Genomic DNA, 22,432 nt, shown 5'->3' on the forward strand with positions numbered 1-22,432 from the left:
ATCAATTCTCCTATTGAATGAGGCGATGAAGGCAAATCTTGCAGGTTTACATCCCTTCATAATAGATGTCATGAAGACTCGACTCCCTCAAAGGTATAAGTGGTTAAGTGTAGAAAAATGCAGTGGGACGACGAACCCAAAGTTCCATGTCATGATATACCTTACTCAAGTTAATCTCTTCTCACATGACTTGGGATTGCATTGTAGGTTATTTCTAACTACCTTGGCAGGGCTGAATTTAGAATGGTAATATTCTACACCAAGAAACTCTATTGATTTGTTTGACACATTTTGTGCGAGGTTTTTAACCCGTTTTGCTGATTACAAACTTATAGTCGGAACGTCAACAACTCTACACAATGTTGTATAAGGGGATGCCAAGACACTATGACAATACATGACCCGATTTGGAAAACATTTGTTCATATACCTTACCTTCATCCAGTCGTTAATATGAACACACTTTTAATAAAGCTCCACCCGAGAAAATTCCTCAATACCTTTTATGTGAACCCCTTGCCAACATGGACAAGCTCCACAATCGTGCAACACGATACATCAGCATTGAGGGGTTGACTTAGAGACACATTCTTTGCCATTAACATATGACATTCAAAAGGAGAGGAAGGAAAGAGTGTGTTGAGCTCGTTGAAGAAGAACTCGTACACAAAGGTGAAATCCCCTTTTTTGTATTCGATTTCATATAAACTCTATCCCTGAGGTCACAAGCCTCGACCATAATAAATTCACTTATACTATCAGAATAGATGTTGAACAAGGAAATAAACCCTTCTACAGAATTCCTAGAGGTAAAAGGGTTGGCAATAACTTCCCAAATAGTACTTGGAATCTAATACTTGAAAGTCCAACAACTTTCAGTTTCTCACAGAAGAAAACCTTCCATTCAATGTTATGAGACATGACATGTTGACTAGAAAAGTCAAAACAAACTCAACTTTACGAGAATCATGTAAACACCAACCTTAATAGTTAGTTATGATAAAAAAAATCAAAACAGGTTATACTACAACTCATTTCATCCCTCAAATCGATCCATTTGTACTTCTTTATAAATTCCGAACTTGAGGACTTGCACCTAACTGTATTCAAGATATATAGAGATATGCATAATAATATAAAATTCAATCAAATTAAGTAAAATTCAATCAAATCGGATATAATTCAATCAAATGAGATGCAAAGATTATTATACAATAATAATTGATTAAATGATAAATATTTCTTAATCAATCATATTTATTATTTATTTTAAATATCTTTTTGAATACCTAATCTCATATCCAAAAACTTCTATAAATAAGTCAATCTTAGAAAAAATATTCATTCAATTCTGGTATTCATGATATATAATTTATTATATTTTTAATGACTTTAGCGTAAAAAAAAATTATAGGTGAATTTCCCTCAACGTCAACAACATCAAAAATCTTAAGTCAAAATCATAATTTAACTTACTAGACAAACCACTTATTTCATCTAAAGACCTACGCTCTCATATAAACAGAAAACATAAATCTCTATGTACAATATTTAAACAACGTGGACAGCCTTTGCATGTTTCTGGTTGCGTAGTATTGGAAACTGGAAGGTCTTTTTTTTCTAATTTACATAAATTTTATTAATTTATCTATTTTTGTTTGCTTCGTGTGGATTTTTGTAATTTATCATTGTTTATTATTTCAATTATAATTAATTTTGTATTTTATAATTTATTTATTGTTTTTATAATAATTCGTAAAAAATATTATTAATACCAATTTATAAATTATTTACATTATATCTATTTATTTATAATCTTTAATTTATTTCTTAAACTTTATATTTTTTTAATTCATTTATATTTTCGTTTGAATGATTCTTAAAGTAATTTTTTCTTTGTCAATGTATAACATTATAATATATATAATTATAATATCGTAATGTTTTATAACAAATCTAATCTAATATTTTTTTTATCGACAATTCAATACATCTTTATCTTTATTTTTATATTTAAACGAAAATATGGTTGTTTTCTTCAAAGGCCGAAAGTATAAGTGTTCTTAAATTTAACAACTTAAATGTGTTTTTAATGTAAAACCAGATACATGTTCGTAATGTTATATCACTTCATTCATTCGCTTAGTTTTGTTTGAAATATTTTTAGCAAAGTTAAGTGAATGAACTCCATAAGAATGACGTTAACAAAATATGTGAGTTGCAGTCAAACTTAATTATGTCATTTTCGTCTGATTTTTGTTATAAAATTCAAATATACAAATTATATTGAATCATGAGCACATTCAGTTATCACGTACTTCTTATCAATGAATAAATCCATAATTAATATTATAATATAGTAAATTAAATTTATTTTTCCGAAATTAACCTTATTTAAAACATGCTTTCAATAATATAAGAAATTAACAAACTATCAATATACTTTTTAGAAATTTACAAAATATTATCTAAACTTAATTCATCCGTGTATGGTAGGAATCCATGTTCTAGTTTTGTATAATATAAGGGCATCATCATAGACTTTATTTGCCCTCTTCTCTTTGCAAACGTAAAAGGAGTCTCTTTCATAGTAAATGGTCAATTTCCTTAAAACTTATAATGTACTTATTGTTAGCATATTATATGAGCACGTTCAATACTACATGAGAAGCACTTCCAATATTGCCGCTAGAGCAACGTACACTTTCGATATTACGTGTATCTTGTGTATGTGATCAATCATTAAAGAATGTTCAATTAATTATCAAAGTAACTACAAATTTTCAGTTTCATTATCAAAGTAACATTACAAATTATCAGGTGTCGTAATTTCTGTTGCAGTTCTAACATTTGAACTCTAGATAAAATTATATAAATTAGACGCATACTTTACACGAGTTACGGAGTCTACTTTTCTCTTCAACACACAACTTTATTGTATATAGAAAATAAAGATCTATAAACCGAAAATCAACAAACAACAAAACACAATTATGGAAAATTGGTTCATTAACTTTCGCTTATTAGAATACCTAAGTATGTTTTTGTTATTAACATGTTTGAATCATTAGAAATGTTTTCTTCGCTCAGGAGGTCGAAGCTCTCAAACATGTATGGTGGCATCTTCCTCTCTGAAGAATTTTATGCCCTCTTATCTTTTCATCTTTACTCGTGACAACGTGAACGCATTTTCTGCTGCTGTATACGTTGATGACTAATTTCTCCCACATTATATCCTTCCAGCCTGTTTTCTTGTCAGCAAAAACATACTCGGGATCTCAGGCAAGTTACACATGATGGGAACGCAACCTGTTACAATGCCACTCTTCTACTTTGGTCATGCTTCAGTTGGATGGCACTGCCTTCATAGGCATATACAGTGAGTGCGTTGCAGTTGCAGTATTTTAGTATCTCACGCTCAACCTCCCTTCCGCTATCAATATGCTATTCCACTTCGCCAGTAACTGCCATGCATGCATTTTCAGCATCCCATCAGACTCCTCTTATTTGAATGCTCTTCGAAATTTTTGTCTCCTGTATTTCACAAGTCAACACTTGATTTGGTTGCTTACACACGTTGTTTCTGGAGGTAATCCGCTTTCTTGATCATCTAAGAAACAATTAAGTTCCAGAATTTTGCCTCCACTATTGTTCTGCTTCACACCTTCTCTATGACAACGTACATGCCCAGCTAAATAGTTTCAATAGAGCAAGAAAATATTATAAGTATGGTTGAAATTATTAACAGAAGTTAACTCGTACATTCGTTGTGAAATAAGAAAGAATGTCCTCAATTAAGTACCAAAAACCAAGAAGGAAACGATCAAGTTGACCAAATGCTACATATCTTTCCCTTCTCTTATCAAGCAAGTATAAACTCGTTAGTTATATAAAATTGATTTTTTTTAGTTGAGTAATTATATCAAGTACCCAAAACAATATTACAACAGAAGGAATTGGTGGAAAGAGACCAAAACCTCAAAATTAATAAGAAAGGCGTAAGAATAAATATTTGTAATAAATTTCAAATGTTTTTGAATCAGAATATAAACTTTAGTGTTGTACCAATATAGAATCCTAAAATATACCAATTCCTGAGGAAAAACAAGGAATGGATGAAAAAAATTAAATTAACATGGAATGGCAGAAATAATTAGCACGACTTACAATTTATATTCTGGGCTAGAAGCCGCTCACAATAGCCAGAAGCATCTTTAATCCCCATTTAAGTAGGGAATTTTAATAGTCACCTTGGATGCATCGGATGGAATTGCAGGACCTGCCTTGAGTGAACTTCTTGCTGACTCCAACGCTCGGGAAGTTTGAAGAGCCATCTCGGCATGGAGTTGTAGACATGTCATAGCCATCTATAGTTAAATAAAAAAAATTATTTGAAACAGGAAAATAACAGGAGTTAAACCCAAAAAATAGAAGAGGACAACGGGGCTTTGCAAAGCTCTACAGCAGAATGTAAAAGACTAAGAGTAAAAATTCCTACGGATAACAAGCTATCTGGGTTAGTGATAGAACTCTTGACAGATGCTTATCAGTTAATATTTTAAAAGCAAATATATTGTCATGAACAATTAAAATAAATATGAAAATAGAAGTCCACAATGAGACCAATGTTGATGTATCATGACATGACAATAATTTAAGTAACTAACCACATCTTTGCAACCTTAGCACCATAAAATAACTGTCAACTGATGCATAAAAATCTAAACCTTTTCGTATGACCAAAGTACAAGCAGATATAATTGAAAAGCTTGTAAGAAAAGGCAGAACGGATTTAAACCTCTTTGAAAACCTTCAAAATTTCTTTTGCTTACCATATAGCATTCTTTGTCTGTGTCTAACTCAGCTACATCAAGGGCCCATGTGCGAATCCATTCAAGACCAGTAGAAATTTCAACATTTCCTTCGAGCAAGGCTGATGAAATGTATGTAGGATGAAGGGCAACCAATACACATGAAGCTGCAAAAAGAACGGCTCTTCTCACATACGCTTCCGGGTGATGACATACCTCTCTGCATGGGTTAAAACACAAAGTGACAAGTCTTCCTGCTTTAGCACACTAGAAAAACAACACAGCAAGAGGTATAAACATATACAACCAATAGGACACCACATTATCAACTCCATTAGCACGTGCAAACACAGGCACTTTTTTTTGGAGTGGTGGGTTATTAAGGTTTTAGATTATGTCAATCCTCATACTGTTTGCAATTAAATAAACACTAATATCTTAGCCAGTACCTGAATCTTAACATATTCAGGAGAGAAGGAGCCAGTACAGAAGCTTCTGGATGCAAGGCTACAGATTTCATACAAACCCCAAGCATGTAAATGAGTTTTCCCAAGACAATAAAATCCCTGCCAAGCAAGTCAACACCATGCCTTTTCTTATCATATCCCTCCATGGCAGGAAGCATGAATGCAGCAGCATACATGGGAAACTTATTATGAGAATACTCCATCTGGTTTTGTTGTGCAGGAGATCGTAGACTCCACCTGCGTGTTTTTCCTTTCTTGACCTGATTATGTTTTGGGGGAAGGTCCCTCTCGTAGCTATTTGACCAATTCAACAAAGAGCCAGTACCTGAGATCTCTTTCCAGGAACCAGCTCCAGGAGTCCCTGTGCTGCTAGGTAGGAACCAAGGACGGGTATCGGAAACAATGGAAATAAGGGAACTAGTCTGATGTTTGGGTTTCAAAATTTTTGATTCAGTAAGCTCTTGAGCTGCTTCTGTCATAACATCTAGCATCATAATGCGCTGACTGATATCTACATTAGGTGAATACAAAAGCTTGTTTAGTGTCTCAAGGGATTCAAATGGACAGGTGACTGCCAAGGCAACTAATGCTCTTTGTCTTTTGTCTTCAGTTGAATCTTCTGCACCTTCTAAAGCTATATCAGAGCAACGAACCTGAACAAGAGTTCTGGTAAGATCCCTTGCTGCATGTTTTAGTTCGTCTGGGGATGCTCGTATGAGCTTTTCGGCTACATCAATAGCCCTTTCCACCTGTAATAAAATTTATAAATATCAAATTTCAGCGAAAAAGTAGGATACAAGAGAGAAGTATAAACTGATTTTTTAATAGCTCTCAGTCTAAAGTCTAGATCAATTATATAATACTTGGCAATCACAGTAATTATTAAACCATGTAATTCAAAAAAAAAATCTCACAAGAAATAAAAAAACATTAAGCATAGACATGTTTGATGATCAAATACAACAAAAAAGAGTTTTGAGAGCAAATTACAAACCCCTTCAGCATCATCAGATTTTCTAAGAGCTGCAACAACTTCAGCCAGCTGTGAAAAATTTCTTTTCAAATCTGAGTCATCATCTTCCAAATCATATGGCTGTAAAGATGAATCACTTGAGGAATATGAATTCTCACTTGCACTATCGTCAACATCCTCCTCATTATCGTCTGATTCAAGATTCAGTGATGCTGGATCAATAATCTCATCTGGATCAAGCACATTAAAGTCCAATAACTTCTTTTTACCCTTTACATGAATACTTCTTCCTTTATTTGAAGGGGAATCAGTGTCCCCCTCTGGACCTGACACTGTAGATATTTTAGTCCCCTTAATACCTTTCTCTCCGCAATTTGAGGCAGCCAGATTCCCTTTCTTGGGGATAGTGAATCCAAATTCCCAATCAATTGTCTCCCCCCCACTGCAGCTATCATCAAGGTACAAGGGGTTCTTTGGATCAATAATTTTAGACAATGCCAAAGCAACACAGCTAGCCATTTTTCGAACTAAATGATTAGGACTCTCCAACCTACCTGAAATAATTACACAAAAAATTAAAAAACAACTCATTCTGCAAATAGGAATACTCATTTTAATCATATTTACAGGACTACGGAGTTAGTGTATATGCACAGGACATGCAGTAGCTTCTAAGCTGAGTTTATTTCCATTGACAGCTGTCAGTTAGTTATACTGAGTTTGTTGGTTATCAGAATTTGGATTTTGTATCGCATAAAGTTACCATTGAGATTTATTAAAAAAAATTAGTTTTAAACCCTCTCTTTTTTTCTTTGCTCTTTAACTTTCTCTTTCTACTTTTCTTTTCAATATTTTCTTGCACTTTCTATTCATAAGTTGATAGTTGACATCACTCTGACTAGGAGTGGGATGGAGATGGATCCACAACAGGATTTCATCAAAGCAATCAAAGTCTTAGTACAAACTATTCTATCTTGTTTTGCAGTATTAAATTTTCTTGATGAAACTCCAGAATATGTCTTGATAGAAAATACGAAAACTTTGTGAGTGATATGTTAAACTATTTGTATAACTGAAAAGAAAGGTTGAATCAGATAGGAAAACAATCCTGGCAAGTAATTGAATACATTTGTCAAATTCTTATTGGAATTTATTAATGGTTACTAGATTACTAGCACCACTTGAATACTGGACAAAAGTTCTTAAAGCAGCTTACTTTCTTACACAGCAAAAAGTTACTAATCTAGCACAGAAACGAAGATTTGGGAAAGCTATCATATAAGCCCTATAACTTTTACAGATTATATACTTCAAATAACAACTTAATTTTGATAAGATTGACATTTTACTTGAGAGAAGGCAGGATCACAGAATAAAACAGCAAGTTCAAGTGGAATCATTCCCTATATCCAGAAGGCCCCATATTACACATAACTTGTTCCAGATCTAACACATTCTTCCAATGGGTAGGGCCTGCTATTAAAAGTATTCTGAAAGATTAATGGTAGGCAATATGCAATAGTTCCAATCCCACATAATCCCTCTTTCCATCTCTAATAACATCCGACAATTAAGTAAATGATTCTTACAGCTAACCCCTTGAAGAATCAAATGCAGGACATTCTTCATTCCATCCAATTCCTCCTTAGACATTGTCTCCAGAGAAAGGCCTAGTGCAGCAGATATGTCTGAGATAGATATAGGAAAAATAAATAAATATGGTAGTGAATACTCAGAAGAGGAAGGTGCATGAGATTGTAATAACTACAATGCACCAATATAGAACAAATAGGGAAGAGCCTTGACAGCAACATTGCAACTCAGTGAAGATGAGCTGTAGTGGTGGAGATAGACTTTCCACTTACAAGGGTAAAAGCAATAAACTTGCCCTTCCCCAAACCCCACAATGAAGGCAACTTCATACACTAAATCAGCCTTTCTAAACTCAAATCTGGAAGCTATTTATTCCTCTATTCCACATGCTTTTCACTTTCAGTACACTGGTGCAATTAAAAAGGATACAAGCTTGTTGCTCAATAGGTGTTGTTTGCACAAATTCTTTCTTAGACCATACTGCCACCAGACGTTGGACAGTATTCAAAAGCCCAGGGCGATTATGTTCTGATAATGAGGTACTAGGTGGGCATTCAAGAACAGCAAATTGAAGGATCCATTTCAGGCAGCTTACAGGGAATACTTTCCATAGCAGGAATTTGTCAACAAACATAGACCTGAGGTGGAGACATGGGGAACATAGCAAAACAAAGGGACATAAGCATATAAAAAGTGTTAGTAATACTGAAATTTCATTACAGGTTATTAAACAAAAAGGAAAAAGTGCTTATGATGGAATATGCCTACAACCATGTTGTGTCCCCATAGTAGTCAATGGTGGGAAATGCCAGCATGGTGGAGGTTTAGCCCATATGTGGCAAAAAAAATCATTGAGTACTTGTTTGACTTAGCAGCCAGCCACAATTGAACTTAAAAAAATGGCTGTAGCATTCATGACTCTCATCCAGTGCAAAAACCTCTTACCCGGACCTAAAGTGGTGTCATTTTGGTGTTCCTGTTCTAGCAGGACAATCTTGAGATTCTGTCCCCTTTTTTTATTTAATCAGAACAGAGTCAGGAACCCTATTGGTCACCATCACTTCAGTTACACAAAAACTAAACCCCCACTCATCTCTCCAATGATGCAGACCCACCTTCTCTAGCGACAATGCAGCTTTATAGTGTTTTCTGGCCATTTTTAGCAAAGTCATCTCTGATGAGGTTGTGCAGCCATGTTCTGAACTACACAGATATCTCAAGGTATGAAAGAGATCTGCTACCTCTCTATTCTAACCTCTAGTCTGTTGTTCTTCTGGGTTCTACCCTACAGTCTACCCTATATTTTATATTATTTTCTAATTGGGTTTTGTCTTCCTAGTTGAAGTATGGTAATTGCTTCATCCACTCAAGCACACGGATCAACACCAATCACTGCCTCCACCTTTGCATCAGTCTCTTTCTTGTACACTGAACTGAAATATGCATTTAGTTTTCAAATTTTGACTTTTGATCACTAATTACAAATGTTTCTAATTTTAGTGTTTTTAATTTTATTTTTCAGCACACAGATATATAATGTGTATCTTAAAATTTCAAAACTGTGGTCATCCAGTACCCGATACAGCTTTTTCAGAGTCAGACACTACGTGCTGCTATTTTGAATTGACTGGTTGTAGATCATCCCTGAACAAAAGCAAAACAAAATGATATTTTTAGTCACCTGACAGAAGCCTGAAGCTTAAAATTTCGATGGAATAACAACCACATCAGCCAATATGCTTGAACATCACTTGCATCTTGAGTAGCTAACTTCTGCAAAATCAGCTCAGAGATTCTTTCCACCGTATAAGGATCACTGATGGATTCCATTATTCTTGACCAAAATACCATGTCAGGTTTTGACTCGAGTAACTCCTTAGTAACTGAATCATTATTTGATGATAAGCAGCTGTTGACCAGCCTTAGAACTTCAGGTATTAATTCACTAGATAGAAGATCTACAAGAAAGAGACTGAATTAGGAAACAATTTTGATCACACTAAACAGCAGACAAAAATTAAAATATAATTCACAACACTATCAGCACAGGATTAGAGTCATAAATAACCGCAGGTCACAAACTTCATTTATCCCTTTCAGCAGTTTAAAAAGCAGTTTTTACAGTGTTTTCCATTAAATATAGGATAATAGTTAGAAGACACTCAACTTCAACATTTTGTTTCCAGTTTCTCAAACCGTGGTTATTAGACCGAATCACAATGGGGAGTGGCCAAACATAAAAACACAGGGCAGGATGGCCACTATAATAATGGTTAAATATACAAAATAATCAACATATACTAGACATATATAAATAATCGAAAAATAAAATAAAAAATACCCAAAGTAAGAACATTCACAATTAATAATTAAACCTCATTTTATAAAGGAGTATGTGGGGGAGGGGAGAACAGACCTATGAAGTGTGAAGAAAGAAAATAACAAGCACAAAAGACAGAGACCTGCAAGCTACAGTGCCCAACGTGAACAGACACCAAAGGATAAAACAAAAGAGATGTGTGAATATTGAATAGAGACCTAAACACTGCCATATGTTGAAGAACATCAGGATCTGTGAAAACAACACTAGAGCAGGGGTTTAGTGGCCGGACATAAAACAGAGGTCACATTCCATCTTTCATCGATACAAGGCCAAACTTCCAATTTCTTGTCAGAAAATAAACCCCATATATTTATGATGTAACAGAATGGTGAATAAAAAAACAGGGGCAAAGAAAAGTATTATATCACTTCAAAAATATCGCACCCTCAACAGCTGCAATTTTCCAAGATAACAGCTGAACTGAAATCCGCAATAGAAACCTCACAGTGGCTTGAGGCTGTGTACTGCTCCATTGCTATAGCTCAAGTTCACAACTAAGTCTAAAGACGGCATTTTACATATATGAAATAGTACATTTCTATTCCAATAGAGAAGACCTAAAGCCATCAAAAGAATGAGATATCTAACCACTGAGTCATCTATTTTAAAAAACATAATTGTCAAAGCAGACTCTTGCAATAATTTTTTTATTTCCTATGAACACTCCATAAATCAAGAATTGTTGAGATTACATTGATGCTGACAAGATTAAAACAGTTATTTTTAGTCCACACATTTGCAATTTAACAAGATAACTACTCTTAAATAGAACACAAAAATTAATATATTCTACTTTCAAAACACCAGCAGCCAACATATTTAACCTTTTAGAAGTGTTGCTTAACATGGATTCACATCAGTGTCAAGTTATTTATCAAAGATTACAATTGGGATTTCAGAACTTCATTTTGGGTACGTTTAAGTTAGGACACGACTACTCACACATTGGTTAAGACTCGGAATGTTGGCCAAGTGACATCACGTTATGTCCAAGGAAACTAGATACAACCTCTAGGTGGTATCTTTACTATGTAGGTGAGGAATAAAAAATGTCAAACATTTAATAGGCTACAAGCTTGCAGTAGTCCATAACCGCAAGTCACAGCACTTACAACAATGCATTCAAACTTTTACACACTTGGTATTGATGTCAATTTCACATTGATAATTGATTCACTAGCTTCTTTTAGTTGTGTCAAAAAACTCACGGACAAATATTGCAAATAAGAAACTAAATAACATGCCTTCTGCAAACTATAACCCATGTGACACTTGCTATCTTCTGAAAGCTATATAACCTTTATAACAAGTGAAAACAAGCATTTTTTTTTTCACAAAAAGGTACAGCAATTGCAACATATTGTGGCACTGAAAAAAAAATGACCTATTTCACAAAGGATGATAACTAATTCAAAAATAAATTATGATACTTAATAATATATGTAGTTCAAAGAAAATGTTGAAGTGTCAAAATTTCTATTTACCAGTAGAGCCACGGCGACAAATGCGAGAAAACATTTCTCCTACGAAAAACATTGCACCATTTTGGTCCATTTCTACATTGTCTAGCAAGACCATCTCTCTTTCTTCTGCCAAGGAGAGTAATTGGACAACAACCTGCTTGAAGAACACACTGAACACTCTTGGTGAAAAAAATATATGAATTGCTTAAAAGTTACTCAGAAACCGTGATGGTATTCAACCAATGGAACCCAAAAACTATATAAACCAAGAAAAGAAAAGGAGGATACTGTGATGACAAGGAAGTCGATGAGTTCATTCTTGCTTTGTCGGGAATAGATGCAACAATCTGTGCCACCCTTGATACATCCATCTTGGTTTGTACATCTGTAGCGCTTCTCAAATTAGAAGAACCACCAAACTCTCTTGCTAACTGGAGCACCCCTTTATTTTCAAGCAAGCACAGTACAAGCAATCTGTTATAAATGTTGGAATCAGAATAAGTTCTTCCCACCTTCCTTAAATAAAATCAGCTTATCACTTCACACCAAATTAAGCACAAGCATGCGGATAACTTTCAAGAAAAGAGAAACTTCATCCAAGACATTGCACAATGCGAACATCCATACCTTTCAGAATTAGAGAGGACGGCATTAACATCTAGACCATCAACCGCATTCAGCTGGAGAAAAGGAACCAAAATCTGCAGCACCTCGGTAATCAATCCACGGACAAAGAAAACATCATAAACATATTTCTGCGCCGAAAAGGGAAAACAACCCAGCCAGTTCGAGGCAACATCTGCAGGAAATTCCGTATCGCATGAAAAAAAAAAAAACAAGAACAGCAAAACGCAATATTATTTTTTAGCAACTCAAAATTAGGAAGCGAAAATAAAAATTAAAAATCTTACCAAGTAATAGAAACCTAGCAAGTGTAGGAAAAGCAGTTCCTCGATAAAACGCACACCACCAACCACTTCGTTTTTCTGCAGTAGGAACTTCGACACTGAAAACCTGAACACGAAAGAAACACGAATTTACGAATATGTCGCCATTACTACGGCGAATTACCAGAAAAAAAAAAAAAAAAAAAACACAGACCTGATCTCGATAACTCTCGTCGATGCTATCTGTCACGATGGAAACATGCATTCAAAAATCAAAATCCACTTTCAAACAAGTGAAATAGTGCAGGCTCCTTCACAGTGTGCAGATAGTGCAGAATTTGATTCAAGTTAGGGTACAAAACCAACGAACCTGAGAAAAGAGAAGGGTCTACGGGGAAGAGAGCAGTAGCTATGGAATGAAGAGCGCAAATGACTTGATCCACGTGCTTCGCGTTCTGTATAGCCCAAATCACTTCAGCCACGTTGCTAACCACCTCACATTCCAATTCTCTCTTCACTGAACCCTCCTCCATCGGCGATTTTTCGAAACGGAGTTTCTCTGGGTACTTTGCTTTCACCGGGAATTTGCTCTCTGCTTCTGCACTTCGAGGTGCTCTACTTCGTTTCGAAACCTTGGGGCTGATTTAAACGGCGTCGTTTAATTCTAAAAAGTAGTATCGCAATTATAAATAAAATTATATTTATTATAAAATAAGTAAAAGTTAGTATTTTAAATAAGCCTACCAGCTAATTCGGAAACGCTACAGTAGCCTACAGTGACTTATATTGTTTTGAGAATTTATAGTTTACCAAATGTAAACTATAATTAGGCTAATTAAATATATAACAACTTTCTTGAAAAAAATCATATACAAGTAAAATAGTAGATTATCATTTCTCTTCACATACATTCTAACATCAATTTTGCATAATTAATTTCATTTTTGTAATGTCTTAAAAGTTGTAATATTTAACCCTAATTCAATTTAATATCATTTACAATGCAAACTTCATCTTAACTATACCAATTAGAATAGTGATATCACCTAGACACTTTTATCAAACACTTTTACATTAACTAATTTAGAGTCATCTTTCATAAAAAAGAAAAAATATTATTAGAAGAATAGCGTTTCCATCACCTAGACACTTTTATCATACACTTATAGTGATTAATTTAGAGTCTAAATCAGTTAATAACTAAAATATTGATAGTTAATATTAAATACCAATTTAAAAAATACTTTATAAATTTTTATTAATAATATAAATTATTTTAGATATCAATGATTTTTTAGTTTATAAAATAGTATCTAACTTTGTTAATATAATAACTAAATTCTTAATGATTAATGATTTTCTTGTAGTGCATATTATACTCCAAATTAAAAACCTGCAAACTCTTTAATGGAACTAAAGAAATCCAACAAAGTGCCTCTAATGACCACTAGTGATGTTAGGGAAGGCGTGGGATGTGGTTTCATCCTCAAAAGAGAAGTCCTCCTTTAAGAAAAGTGTTTTAGTTTAAAGTTTTTTATTGGGTTATGGTGTATAATGAGTTGGGTTTATTTCTCTTCTACAAACTAATCACAAAAATTTGATCCCCTCTATTATTAAACTCACTCTCTTTGTAGGAGAAAAGACTTCCCATAATATATGGGTATTGAAAAACAATTTCCCACAATATATCATTGTTAAAGCTTCCTCCCTCGTGAGTGTATGCCACTTTCTTGTTTTCATGTCCACTGAACTTGGAGCATGCTCACTTTTTCTCCCTTTTTCTTCAAAGTGCTTCTTCGGCTTCAATGTATGTTGATGCACGTTTTTTGACTTTGGCCATTGACTCTACTCGGTTCTTGAGTAGTGATTCGTTGAAGGGATTCGCTTGTAATCCCTTTATGAACACATCCACAACCATTTCCTCATTTGGTTGTTGAATATGTATTAACACCTTGCAGAAGCGATTGAGATAACTCTTCAAGGAGTCTCTCTCGTATTGCAAAAGTGCGAAATGAGGTGATGGTGCTATCGAAATTTCACTGAACCACTGGAGAGTTGTTTCGATGAATGTGTCGACAAACATCTTCCAGTGCACCGAGTCCAGCCCCCTGGAATCAACATCCGAACTCTGAAGGCTTTGAAGTGACTATTGGGGTCCCCTATTCCCAAAAAAAGGGTGATTTTGGATACCATAAAATGTGAGGATACTGGTTCGTCCATGATTTGTTTGGAGAATGACTGAGAATCCTCTCTGGTTTGATTGTGGGTTTCCTTTTCTTCTCCTGAATTGTTTTCAGAGTTTTGTTTTCTCTCTGCATCTCTTTGTGGGCCTTGACGACGTCTTCCATAAACTTTCAAGCCATTTCTACATCATCTTTGAGTTTGGTTTGTTCCTAATGGGCTTCTTTCTATCAACACTCATGCTCTTCTTGTAACTCTGGGTGCATAGGTTCTTGTGAAGTGTTAGACTCTTCCCGTATACGCTTTTGCGCATTCGAAATTCTTCGACTTATCTTCTAGCCTCTGCGTTATCCCATTGAAGTTCTTGCATAGTTTTTATGAGTTGTTTGATGGATGACGTCTCATGCTCTGTCTGTGTCGTCGCGCTTGGTGTTGGGTTCCACATTGTATTGTAACCTTAATTTTGTCTAATATTGTAATGTAGGTGTAAGAACAATTTTATCCTATCCCATGGTAGACGCCAATTTTTTTTGGCTCAATTTTTTAAAAATATTTAAAGTGTTTAAAAAAATGATTTTTTCCCTTAAACCAACATAAAATAATTTTTGGATCTTCGTTCTCCCTTAGTCCGTGTTTGGATCAGTAGATAGAAGGGTGGGAGAGCGAAGAAGTGCGGAATCCCCCTATTTGGATCAACATATGAAAGGAGGTGGAAGAACGAGGAAGTGCGAACTATGAGCAGAATGTTTATTCTCAAAGAAAGGAGAATGGGGAGGAGAGAAAGTCATATAAAATGACTTATAAACCCTTAATTTTATTCACAACATTTACTATGAATTATTCACATTCCACATTTATATTTTTTTAAACTATATTACACATATAATAAAACATAAAAAATTATAATTAAATTATAGAAAAATAATTATAATAATAAAAATATATTAATATTGATAATATGAATATTTAAATATTAAAATAACAATAACATTCAGAATTAACTTATAAAATAATAATTTTTTTTTGAAATAATAATAATGAATATATTACAAAAATTAATAATAATTAAATCAATTTATTATATAATAATATTATTATTATTATTTTATTTTTTTTATATCAAATATTTAGTAATATTATTAAAAAAAATTATAATAAAAATAATAGAATTATTTATTTAAATAATTTATATATATATATAATAATATGAAAAAATTAATTATAAAAAATAACAAATAAATTGTTTAATATTTTAAAATATAAGAATGATTTTGTAAAAATCATAAGAAATTTTGTATTTTTTCTTTTCTAAAATAATTATTCAAAGAGAATAATATATAAAATTTTAATTAAATCAAATTTACATAAAAATATTTTTAAAGATAAGAATAAATTTATAAATTTATAATTTATATATTTAAAAATAATTCAAAATACTTTAACAACCATCACATCACTCACAAACTTCAATAAATTTTCCTCACACATTCATCATAATATACCCCAATTCAAACACCCACAACTTTTTTGACACTTCCACACCCTCCACATCCTCAATTTTTCCCTTCCCATACCCTTTAACCAAACAAAGCCTTAAACTTTCTTCATAGACTGTTCCTAGAAAAAATTCCAAAATATCTATGTTTTTTCCTAATTACAGACTAAATGTTTCTTATGTCTTCTTTCTACATTATCATTCCATTTAATAGAAAAAAATTCATGAATTTGTATTTCCTTTTTCTAGATGAGATCTTAGAACAATTATTATCATTTTTCGTTTAGGGGTTTCTTGGTCGCCCAACTTCCATAACCTGATGTTACATGTAAATTGGTCATTATACATGAAATAGTTTTTAAGTCGTAGACTTTCTTGAAATTCTGAATAGACCTAGGACACCAAAGTTACTACAATAAATTTTAATATAGGATATATTTTATATATATTACTATATTCTTTTTACAACAACAAACTTTATTAGTTCACATTTATTTTAATAACAATGTATATATCATAATCAAATTAAAAAAAAGGCCTCGTGGAGGGGTCTCGGGGCTAGTTTCTGTTTTATACCTATAAAATTAATGAATTTTGATTTTGGACCCATTAAATTTTTTCTCTAATTTTTATTTTATAAAATTTGAAATAGTTTTTTTTTTAAATTTTTTCTAAAATGTATGAATTTTAGTTTTAATCCTTGTAAACCAATGTTCTTTGACTTCTTATTTCTCATTTTTTTAATTATAGCTATTTATTTACTAATCTTTATTTTAAGATAAATGAATATCCTTTTATGTTATATATTTTAAGAGTTTTTTTTAAGTGACATGTATCAACAATATTAGGACCTGTGTGTAGTTTATCGATAGTAGTTAGTTAATTTCAAGTTGAAAGAGAAGGGTTTGCGAAATAGCCATTGCACTCCTAAAATCTCGTAACGGCACTCGCGTTTGGGTTTTCTCGTGTCTATGGCGGCGGTGGCGGAGGCGAGGAAGGCTCCACGGCCGGGCAAGGGCGGCTACGAAGCACACGGCCTGAGCGAGGAAGAAGCGCGTGTTCGAGCAATCGCGGAGATCGTGAACTCCATGGTGGACCTCTCTCACAAAGGCCAGAACGTGGACCTCAACGCGCTCAAGTCCGCAGCGTGCCGCAAGTACGGCCTTGCACGCGCACCTAAGCTCGTGGAGATGATAGCCGCGCTCCCCGACGCGGAGCGCGAAACACTCCTCCCCAAGCTCCGCGCCAAGCCCGTCCGCACCGCCTCCGGAATCGCCGTAGTTGCCGTCATGTCCAAACCGCATCGCTGCCCGCACATCGCTACCACCGGGAACATTTGTGTTTACTGCCCCGGCGGTCCCGACTCCGATTTCGAATACAGTACTCAGTCCTACACCGGTTATGAACCAACCAGCATGCGCGCGATTCGTGCGAGGTAGGGTTGTGGTGGTTTTTTTCTTTTACTTTTGAATTAGTTTTAGAATTAGTCTCGAGGTTCGTAGATTGCTAATTGTGCATTTTGATTGGTAAACTAGTTGTTGCATGTGTCTTTCACCGTGAAGAATAGCTGATTGAAATTAGAATGGTCGTTTGGAGACATTAGACGTGGTTTTTGTAGTTAAACTAGTTCGTGAGTGTGTATTTCGTTCCTCAAATTATTAGTAAGTGACCTGAAGATTCTTTTGACTAACAGAATACACATCTAGGTGTCAAACATATGGATTTTGTGGTGGAAACTATGTTGGCCAAGCTTAAGGGGCATTTAACATAGTTTTCATGTTATTAGAGATTAGCCTGACTATTTGCTAAGATATTAATTACAATTAGTACCAACATGGTGTGACATGGTTGATTGATAACCTTGTCTTTCGAGTGTATTTTCGGAGTTTGATTCCTTCTACGGGAAACATACGTTGTATAGGATGAAAATGGATCTCATATGATAAACTAGGTCGATCCCAGAGTACTAAGCAGGCTACAAGCTGATGCAGATGTCGGATCAGGGGAGGTGCAGATTGCTACATGATCACGATGTTGCTCGCCGAATCAAGGAATTGTGGCATCGAGGAACCGTGCGCCATGTGGATCCTTCCCATCTTGAGAAGCTAGGGTTTAATGATGGTGCATGCCAAATTGAGGGATCACATGACGACACACAGCTCTTGACGTTGGCGCTACCAGTGCCACAGTAATCAGAGCACTCACGAGCTCCCATTGCTGCTAGCTTCACCATTGTTGCAAAACTCGTGGCCATTGTTGTCGTTGCTGCCTGCACTCAATCTCTGTTCTGGTTGCTTTACTGTTTTGGTTGCTCTTTGCTTTTGCTGTTCTGCTCTCCCTTAGCTCTTGCGTGTTCTGCTCACTCTATCTTTCCTTCAAATTCTATAGAGAACAAAGGACCTACTTTTAGTTGGAAATAGATTCGTACTACTTAAGACTTATTATGAGTTACTTTTATCATCGATATCATGCACGTTTTATGAATACAATTTTTCATACTCTTATAACTCCTACCAGTCAAGTTACAATCTTTGAGTTATGATTTTTCATCCCCTTTCCGATCCTCTTAGGATCTTCAAGTTTGACGACATTGATCTCAGTACCTCTGGGGATTAGTTTTTGGCTCTTGGCTGGGATGCATATACCCAGGATGACCAAAAACTATATTACAAGAAGTGATGATTATGCTAGTAGGTTTGTAGACATTTAGTGACCTGAACATCATTGTTTGTGAGAATGTTGGGGCTAGACTTGTTTGATTTTGTGTACAAACATTCTTTTAAGGATATACATTGTGCCTTGTGCTAATTTTTAATGGTGATATACTTGTGGAACTGGATTTAGGTATAATCCATATGTCCAGGCGAGGAGCAGAATAGATCAGCTTAAGCGTTTGGGTCATAGTGTAGACAAGGTTTGGAGCTCATTTTTGTATCTCTTGAATATTCCAATCCAAGTGCATGAAATTAGTGTAGATAGTTTAAATCTCTCATAATTATGGTTGTTGTTTTCAGGTTGAGTTTATCTTAATGGGTGGTACCTTCATGTCACTTCCAGCTGAGTACCGTGATTACTTTATTAGAAATCTTCATGATGCTTTGTCTGGCCACACATCTGTCAACGTTGAAGAGGCAGTAGCTTACTCCGAGCATGGAGCAACCAAGTGTATTGGCATGACAATTGAAACGTAAGTTGCCATTTAAGTAATTACATTTGCATTAAATGTGAAAGTTTTGAGGCTTGGTCTGCTGGTCATGTGCAGTTGTAAATGAATGTTTGTGTGTCTTTTCTTTTGGTTAATATAAATAATAATCCTTTGTAGATCAACAATTTTTTGTCCAGTGATTAAAATGGTATACTTTATATAATATGAAAATTTATCACTTAGATCGGTTTAGTTATGTGCATTTCTTGTTGGAGCATATCTGTAATTAATTTAGTGGAAACATTTTGAGAAATCAACATGTCAATAGTGAGCTGTAACACATCTATGATGAGCTTATCAAGTTTGTGCTTCTTAATTTATCAGGAGGCCAGATTATTGTCTTGGGCCTCACTTGCGCCAAATGCTTTCTTATGGTTGTACACGATTGGAGATTGGAGTCCAAAGCACCTATGAGGATGTTGCTCGAGACACAAATAGAGGACACACTGTAGCTGCTGTAGCCGATTGTTTTTCCTTAGCTAAAGATGCTGGTTTCAAGGTTCCTTACTCATTTAAATCTGTACATTTAGTAGAAAGCACAACTTTGTCCAGCCAATCATTCTCCTAAATATTTTTTGTTACGAATTTATTGATACATATTCCTACTCATGTATTTTGAATGAACTTTTTTGCATGTTCACCGTCTCATTATATTTGTATAGACTATAACTGGAATAAGCTTTGGATAGATTTATTAGTATAATAAGCTAACTTCGGCAGTACAATGTATTACTCCTAAATATTTGACATTTCTCTAGTTATATTTCCTTTTACAATACAGACTAGGTTAGTCATGTCTCATGGTTTTTATCCAATTTTCTCCTTTTTGTCATTTGGTTTATGCTTAATTTTTTTGGCTTTTGCTTTAGGTTGTTGCTCACATGATGCCAGATCTTCCAAATGTTGGTGTTGAGAGGGACATGGAAAGTTTTCGGGAGTTTTTTGAGAGTCCCTTGTTTAGAGCTGATGGGCTTAAAATATATCCTACACTTGTAATTCGTGGAACAGGGCTTTATGAGCTCTGGAAAACTGGCAGGTATGTTTCAAATATTTATTATTATTGGACTTTGTTTCCAAAACTTTCTTAGTTTTTTGAAAAAATTAAACTGTCCTACAGAAAATAAAAAAATCATTAACAAAATTGTAGGTATAGAAATTATCCACCTGAGCAACTTGTGGACATCATAGCTAGGATCCTTGCATTGGTACCCCCATGGACACGTGTTTATAGAGTTCAGCGGGATATTCCCATGCCTTTGGTTACCTCCGGGGTTGAGAAAGGGAATTTGAGGGAGCTAGCATTAGCTCGAATGGAGGACCTGGGATTGAAATGTCGTGATGTTCGGACCAGGGAAGCTGGAATCCAGGTTATTGTGTAGAACTGGTTTTGTTTGGGAATTTTATGTACAACTATTGCTGACACAATTTGCTTTATAATACCTTTTTTGAGCACCGACCAACATTTTCTATCTCTGTAGGATATTCACCACCAAATTAGGCCAGAGGAGGTGGAGCTAGTTCGGCGTGATTATATGGCAAATGAGGGTTGGGAAACATTTCTATCATATGAAGATACACGACAAGTAATTTGAATTCCCTTCCTTTTTCTTTATTGCTAGTGCCTTTTTTCCTTCGTTAATTGTGAATCAAGTGGGGTCTCAACCTGTTGCCGAAACACAGCAATGACCTTGTGTGAACTCTGTGCTTGCAAACAGGATATCCTTGTTGGTTTGCTAAGACTGCGAAAATGCGGCCGCAATACTACATGTCCAGAGCTTATGGGGAAGTGTTCTATTGTTCGTGAACTCCATGTTTATGGAACTGCCGTACCAGTTCATGGACGGGATACTGACAAGCTACAACACCAGGTAATACTGTCTTGTACAAATGGAGAGGACATGCAACATGAATAGAATTTTTCAAATGATTTCATTGGATCAAATCAGTAAACAGATTATATTTGCTACACAATTTTAGAATCTGGAAGCTTCCAAAGTTTGCGCATATAAAATTCTTTTGAGGCATGCTGATATTCATACTGTCTTTTTATATCTAATAACATGTTCTTTTTCATGTCCTTTTTTTATTCTTTTACGTGACCTACTTTGGACCAAAATTATTTTTAACAGGGTTATGGTACACTTTTAATGGAGGAGGCAGAGCGTATTGCTTGCAGCGAACACAGATCAACCAAAATTGCTGTAATTTCAGGGGTGGGCACACGCCATTATTACAGGAAACTGGGATATGAGCTTGAAGGACCTTACATGGTGAAATATTTATTGAAATAACACACTAGTTAATTCTTTTGTAATTTGTAGCATAAGTTAATTGTATGTTTTATATGCCAATCACAAGACATTCATTTTTGCAGAGGTTCCCTAACGCCCGCTCCCCCCAATGATTTTCTTGAGATTTATTCAATATAATTTTTATACGTTTCTTTTGAAGTTGCATCATCAAATGCACTACAATGTACAAGTTTGTCACTATAGAGATGTCTCCACTTACCATCAAATCTCTTTCTGGGTGAATGGACAAGTTTTAATAATGACTTGGAAATTTCTTATGGTCTGTTTGGTTGAGAGGAAGGGAAGCGATAGAGTTGATTTTGTTTGTTTGGTTACAAGAGAGTATGAAAAAACAATTTTAAAAATAGTGGGGATCTATTGAACTTTTCTTTTCATCCAATTTTTAGAAGTATATTTACATAAATAAATAAATATTCAATTTTGTTCCTTTAATGTTTTTTTCAACTTGTTTTTTCTATTTTTCATTCTCTGAATTTCTCTTCAAAATCAAATGTCATTAGTTGGCCACCAAGGATTAATTTATCAGCATATTAGGATTCATTTAAATGATAAATCTTTTCGGTACATATCTTTTTTTTATTAGAACTTTAATATCGAAGTTCTTATACATGTTTAAGAGAGGTAAAATAGTCTACAAACCATGTCAAATTATGTCATATTAG

The 22,432-nt window shown here is 34.5% G+C and overlaps 2 protein-coding genes across 6 annotated transcripts; one reads left to right on the forward strand and one right to left on the reverse strand.

Annotated features, from left to right (window-relative positions):
* Positions 1 to 3,047: 3,047 nt before the first annotated feature.
* On the reverse strand, positions 3,048 to 13,237 carry EMB2423 (telomere length regulation TEL2 family protein). Of its 5 annotated transcripts, none has more exons than XM_090294980.1 (14): positions 12,948 to 13,237; positions 12,792 to 12,820; positions 12,602 to 12,704; positions 12,318 to 12,489; positions 11,979 to 12,164; positions 11,712 to 11,847; positions 9,526 to 9,802; positions 8,274 to 8,482; positions 7,841 to 7,939; positions 6,273 to 6,805; positions 5,261 to 6,027; positions 4,833 to 5,031; positions 4,168 to 4,367; positions 3,048 to 3,691 (listed from the first exon to the last, which is right to left on the reverse strand). In XM_090294980.1, exons 6-13 carry the CDS (start codon positions 11,803 to 11,805, stop codon positions 4,215 to 4,217), a joined length of 2,331 nt encoding a protein of 776 aa, XP_090151106.1. In that variant the 5' UTR covers positions 11,806 to 11,847; positions 11,979 to 12,164; positions 12,318 to 12,489; positions 12,602 to 12,704; positions 12,792 to 12,820; positions 12,948 to 13,237; the 3' UTR covers positions 3,048 to 3,691; positions 4,168 to 4,214. The 5 variants fall into 5 exon arrangements, with proteins under 5 accessions (XP_090151106.1, XP_068481226.1, XP_090151108.1 ...); XM_068625125.2 differs by having other exon boundaries at positions 11,712 to 11,860; XM_090294982.1 differs by lacking the exons at positions 7,841 to 7,939; positions 8,274 to 8,482 and having other exon boundaries at positions 11,712 to 11,860; positions 12,948 to 13,164.
* A 3,846-nt stretch (positions 13,238 to 17,083) lies between these two features.
* ELO3 (radical SAM domain-containing protein / GCN5-related N-acetyltransferase (GNAT) family protein) lies at positions 17,084 to 21,908 on the forward strand. Its single transcript, XM_068625448.1, has 9 exons — positions 17,084 to 17,688; positions 19,098 to 19,167; positions 19,268 to 19,440; positions 19,783 to 19,957; positions 20,328 to 20,494; positions 20,606 to 20,825; positions 20,937 to 21,041; positions 21,174 to 21,326; positions 21,588 to 21,908. The coding sequence occupies exons 1-9, from the start codon at positions 17,225 to 17,227 to the stop codon at positions 21,747 to 21,749; spliced, it is 1,689 nt and encodes a 562-aa protein (XP_068481549.1). The 5' UTR covers positions 17,084 to 17,224; the 3' UTR covers positions 21,750 to 21,908.
* Positions 21,909 to 22,432: the final 524 nt, after the last annotated feature.

This window comes from Phaseolus vulgaris, chromosome 9 (assembly GCF_051622355.1).
Source record: "Phaseolus vulgaris cultivar YP4 chromosome 9, ASM5162235v1, whole genome shotgun sequence".
Classification (NCBI taxonomy): Eukaryota; Viridiplantae; Streptophyta; class Magnoliopsida; order Fabales; family Fabaceae; genus Phaseolus; species Phaseolus vulgaris.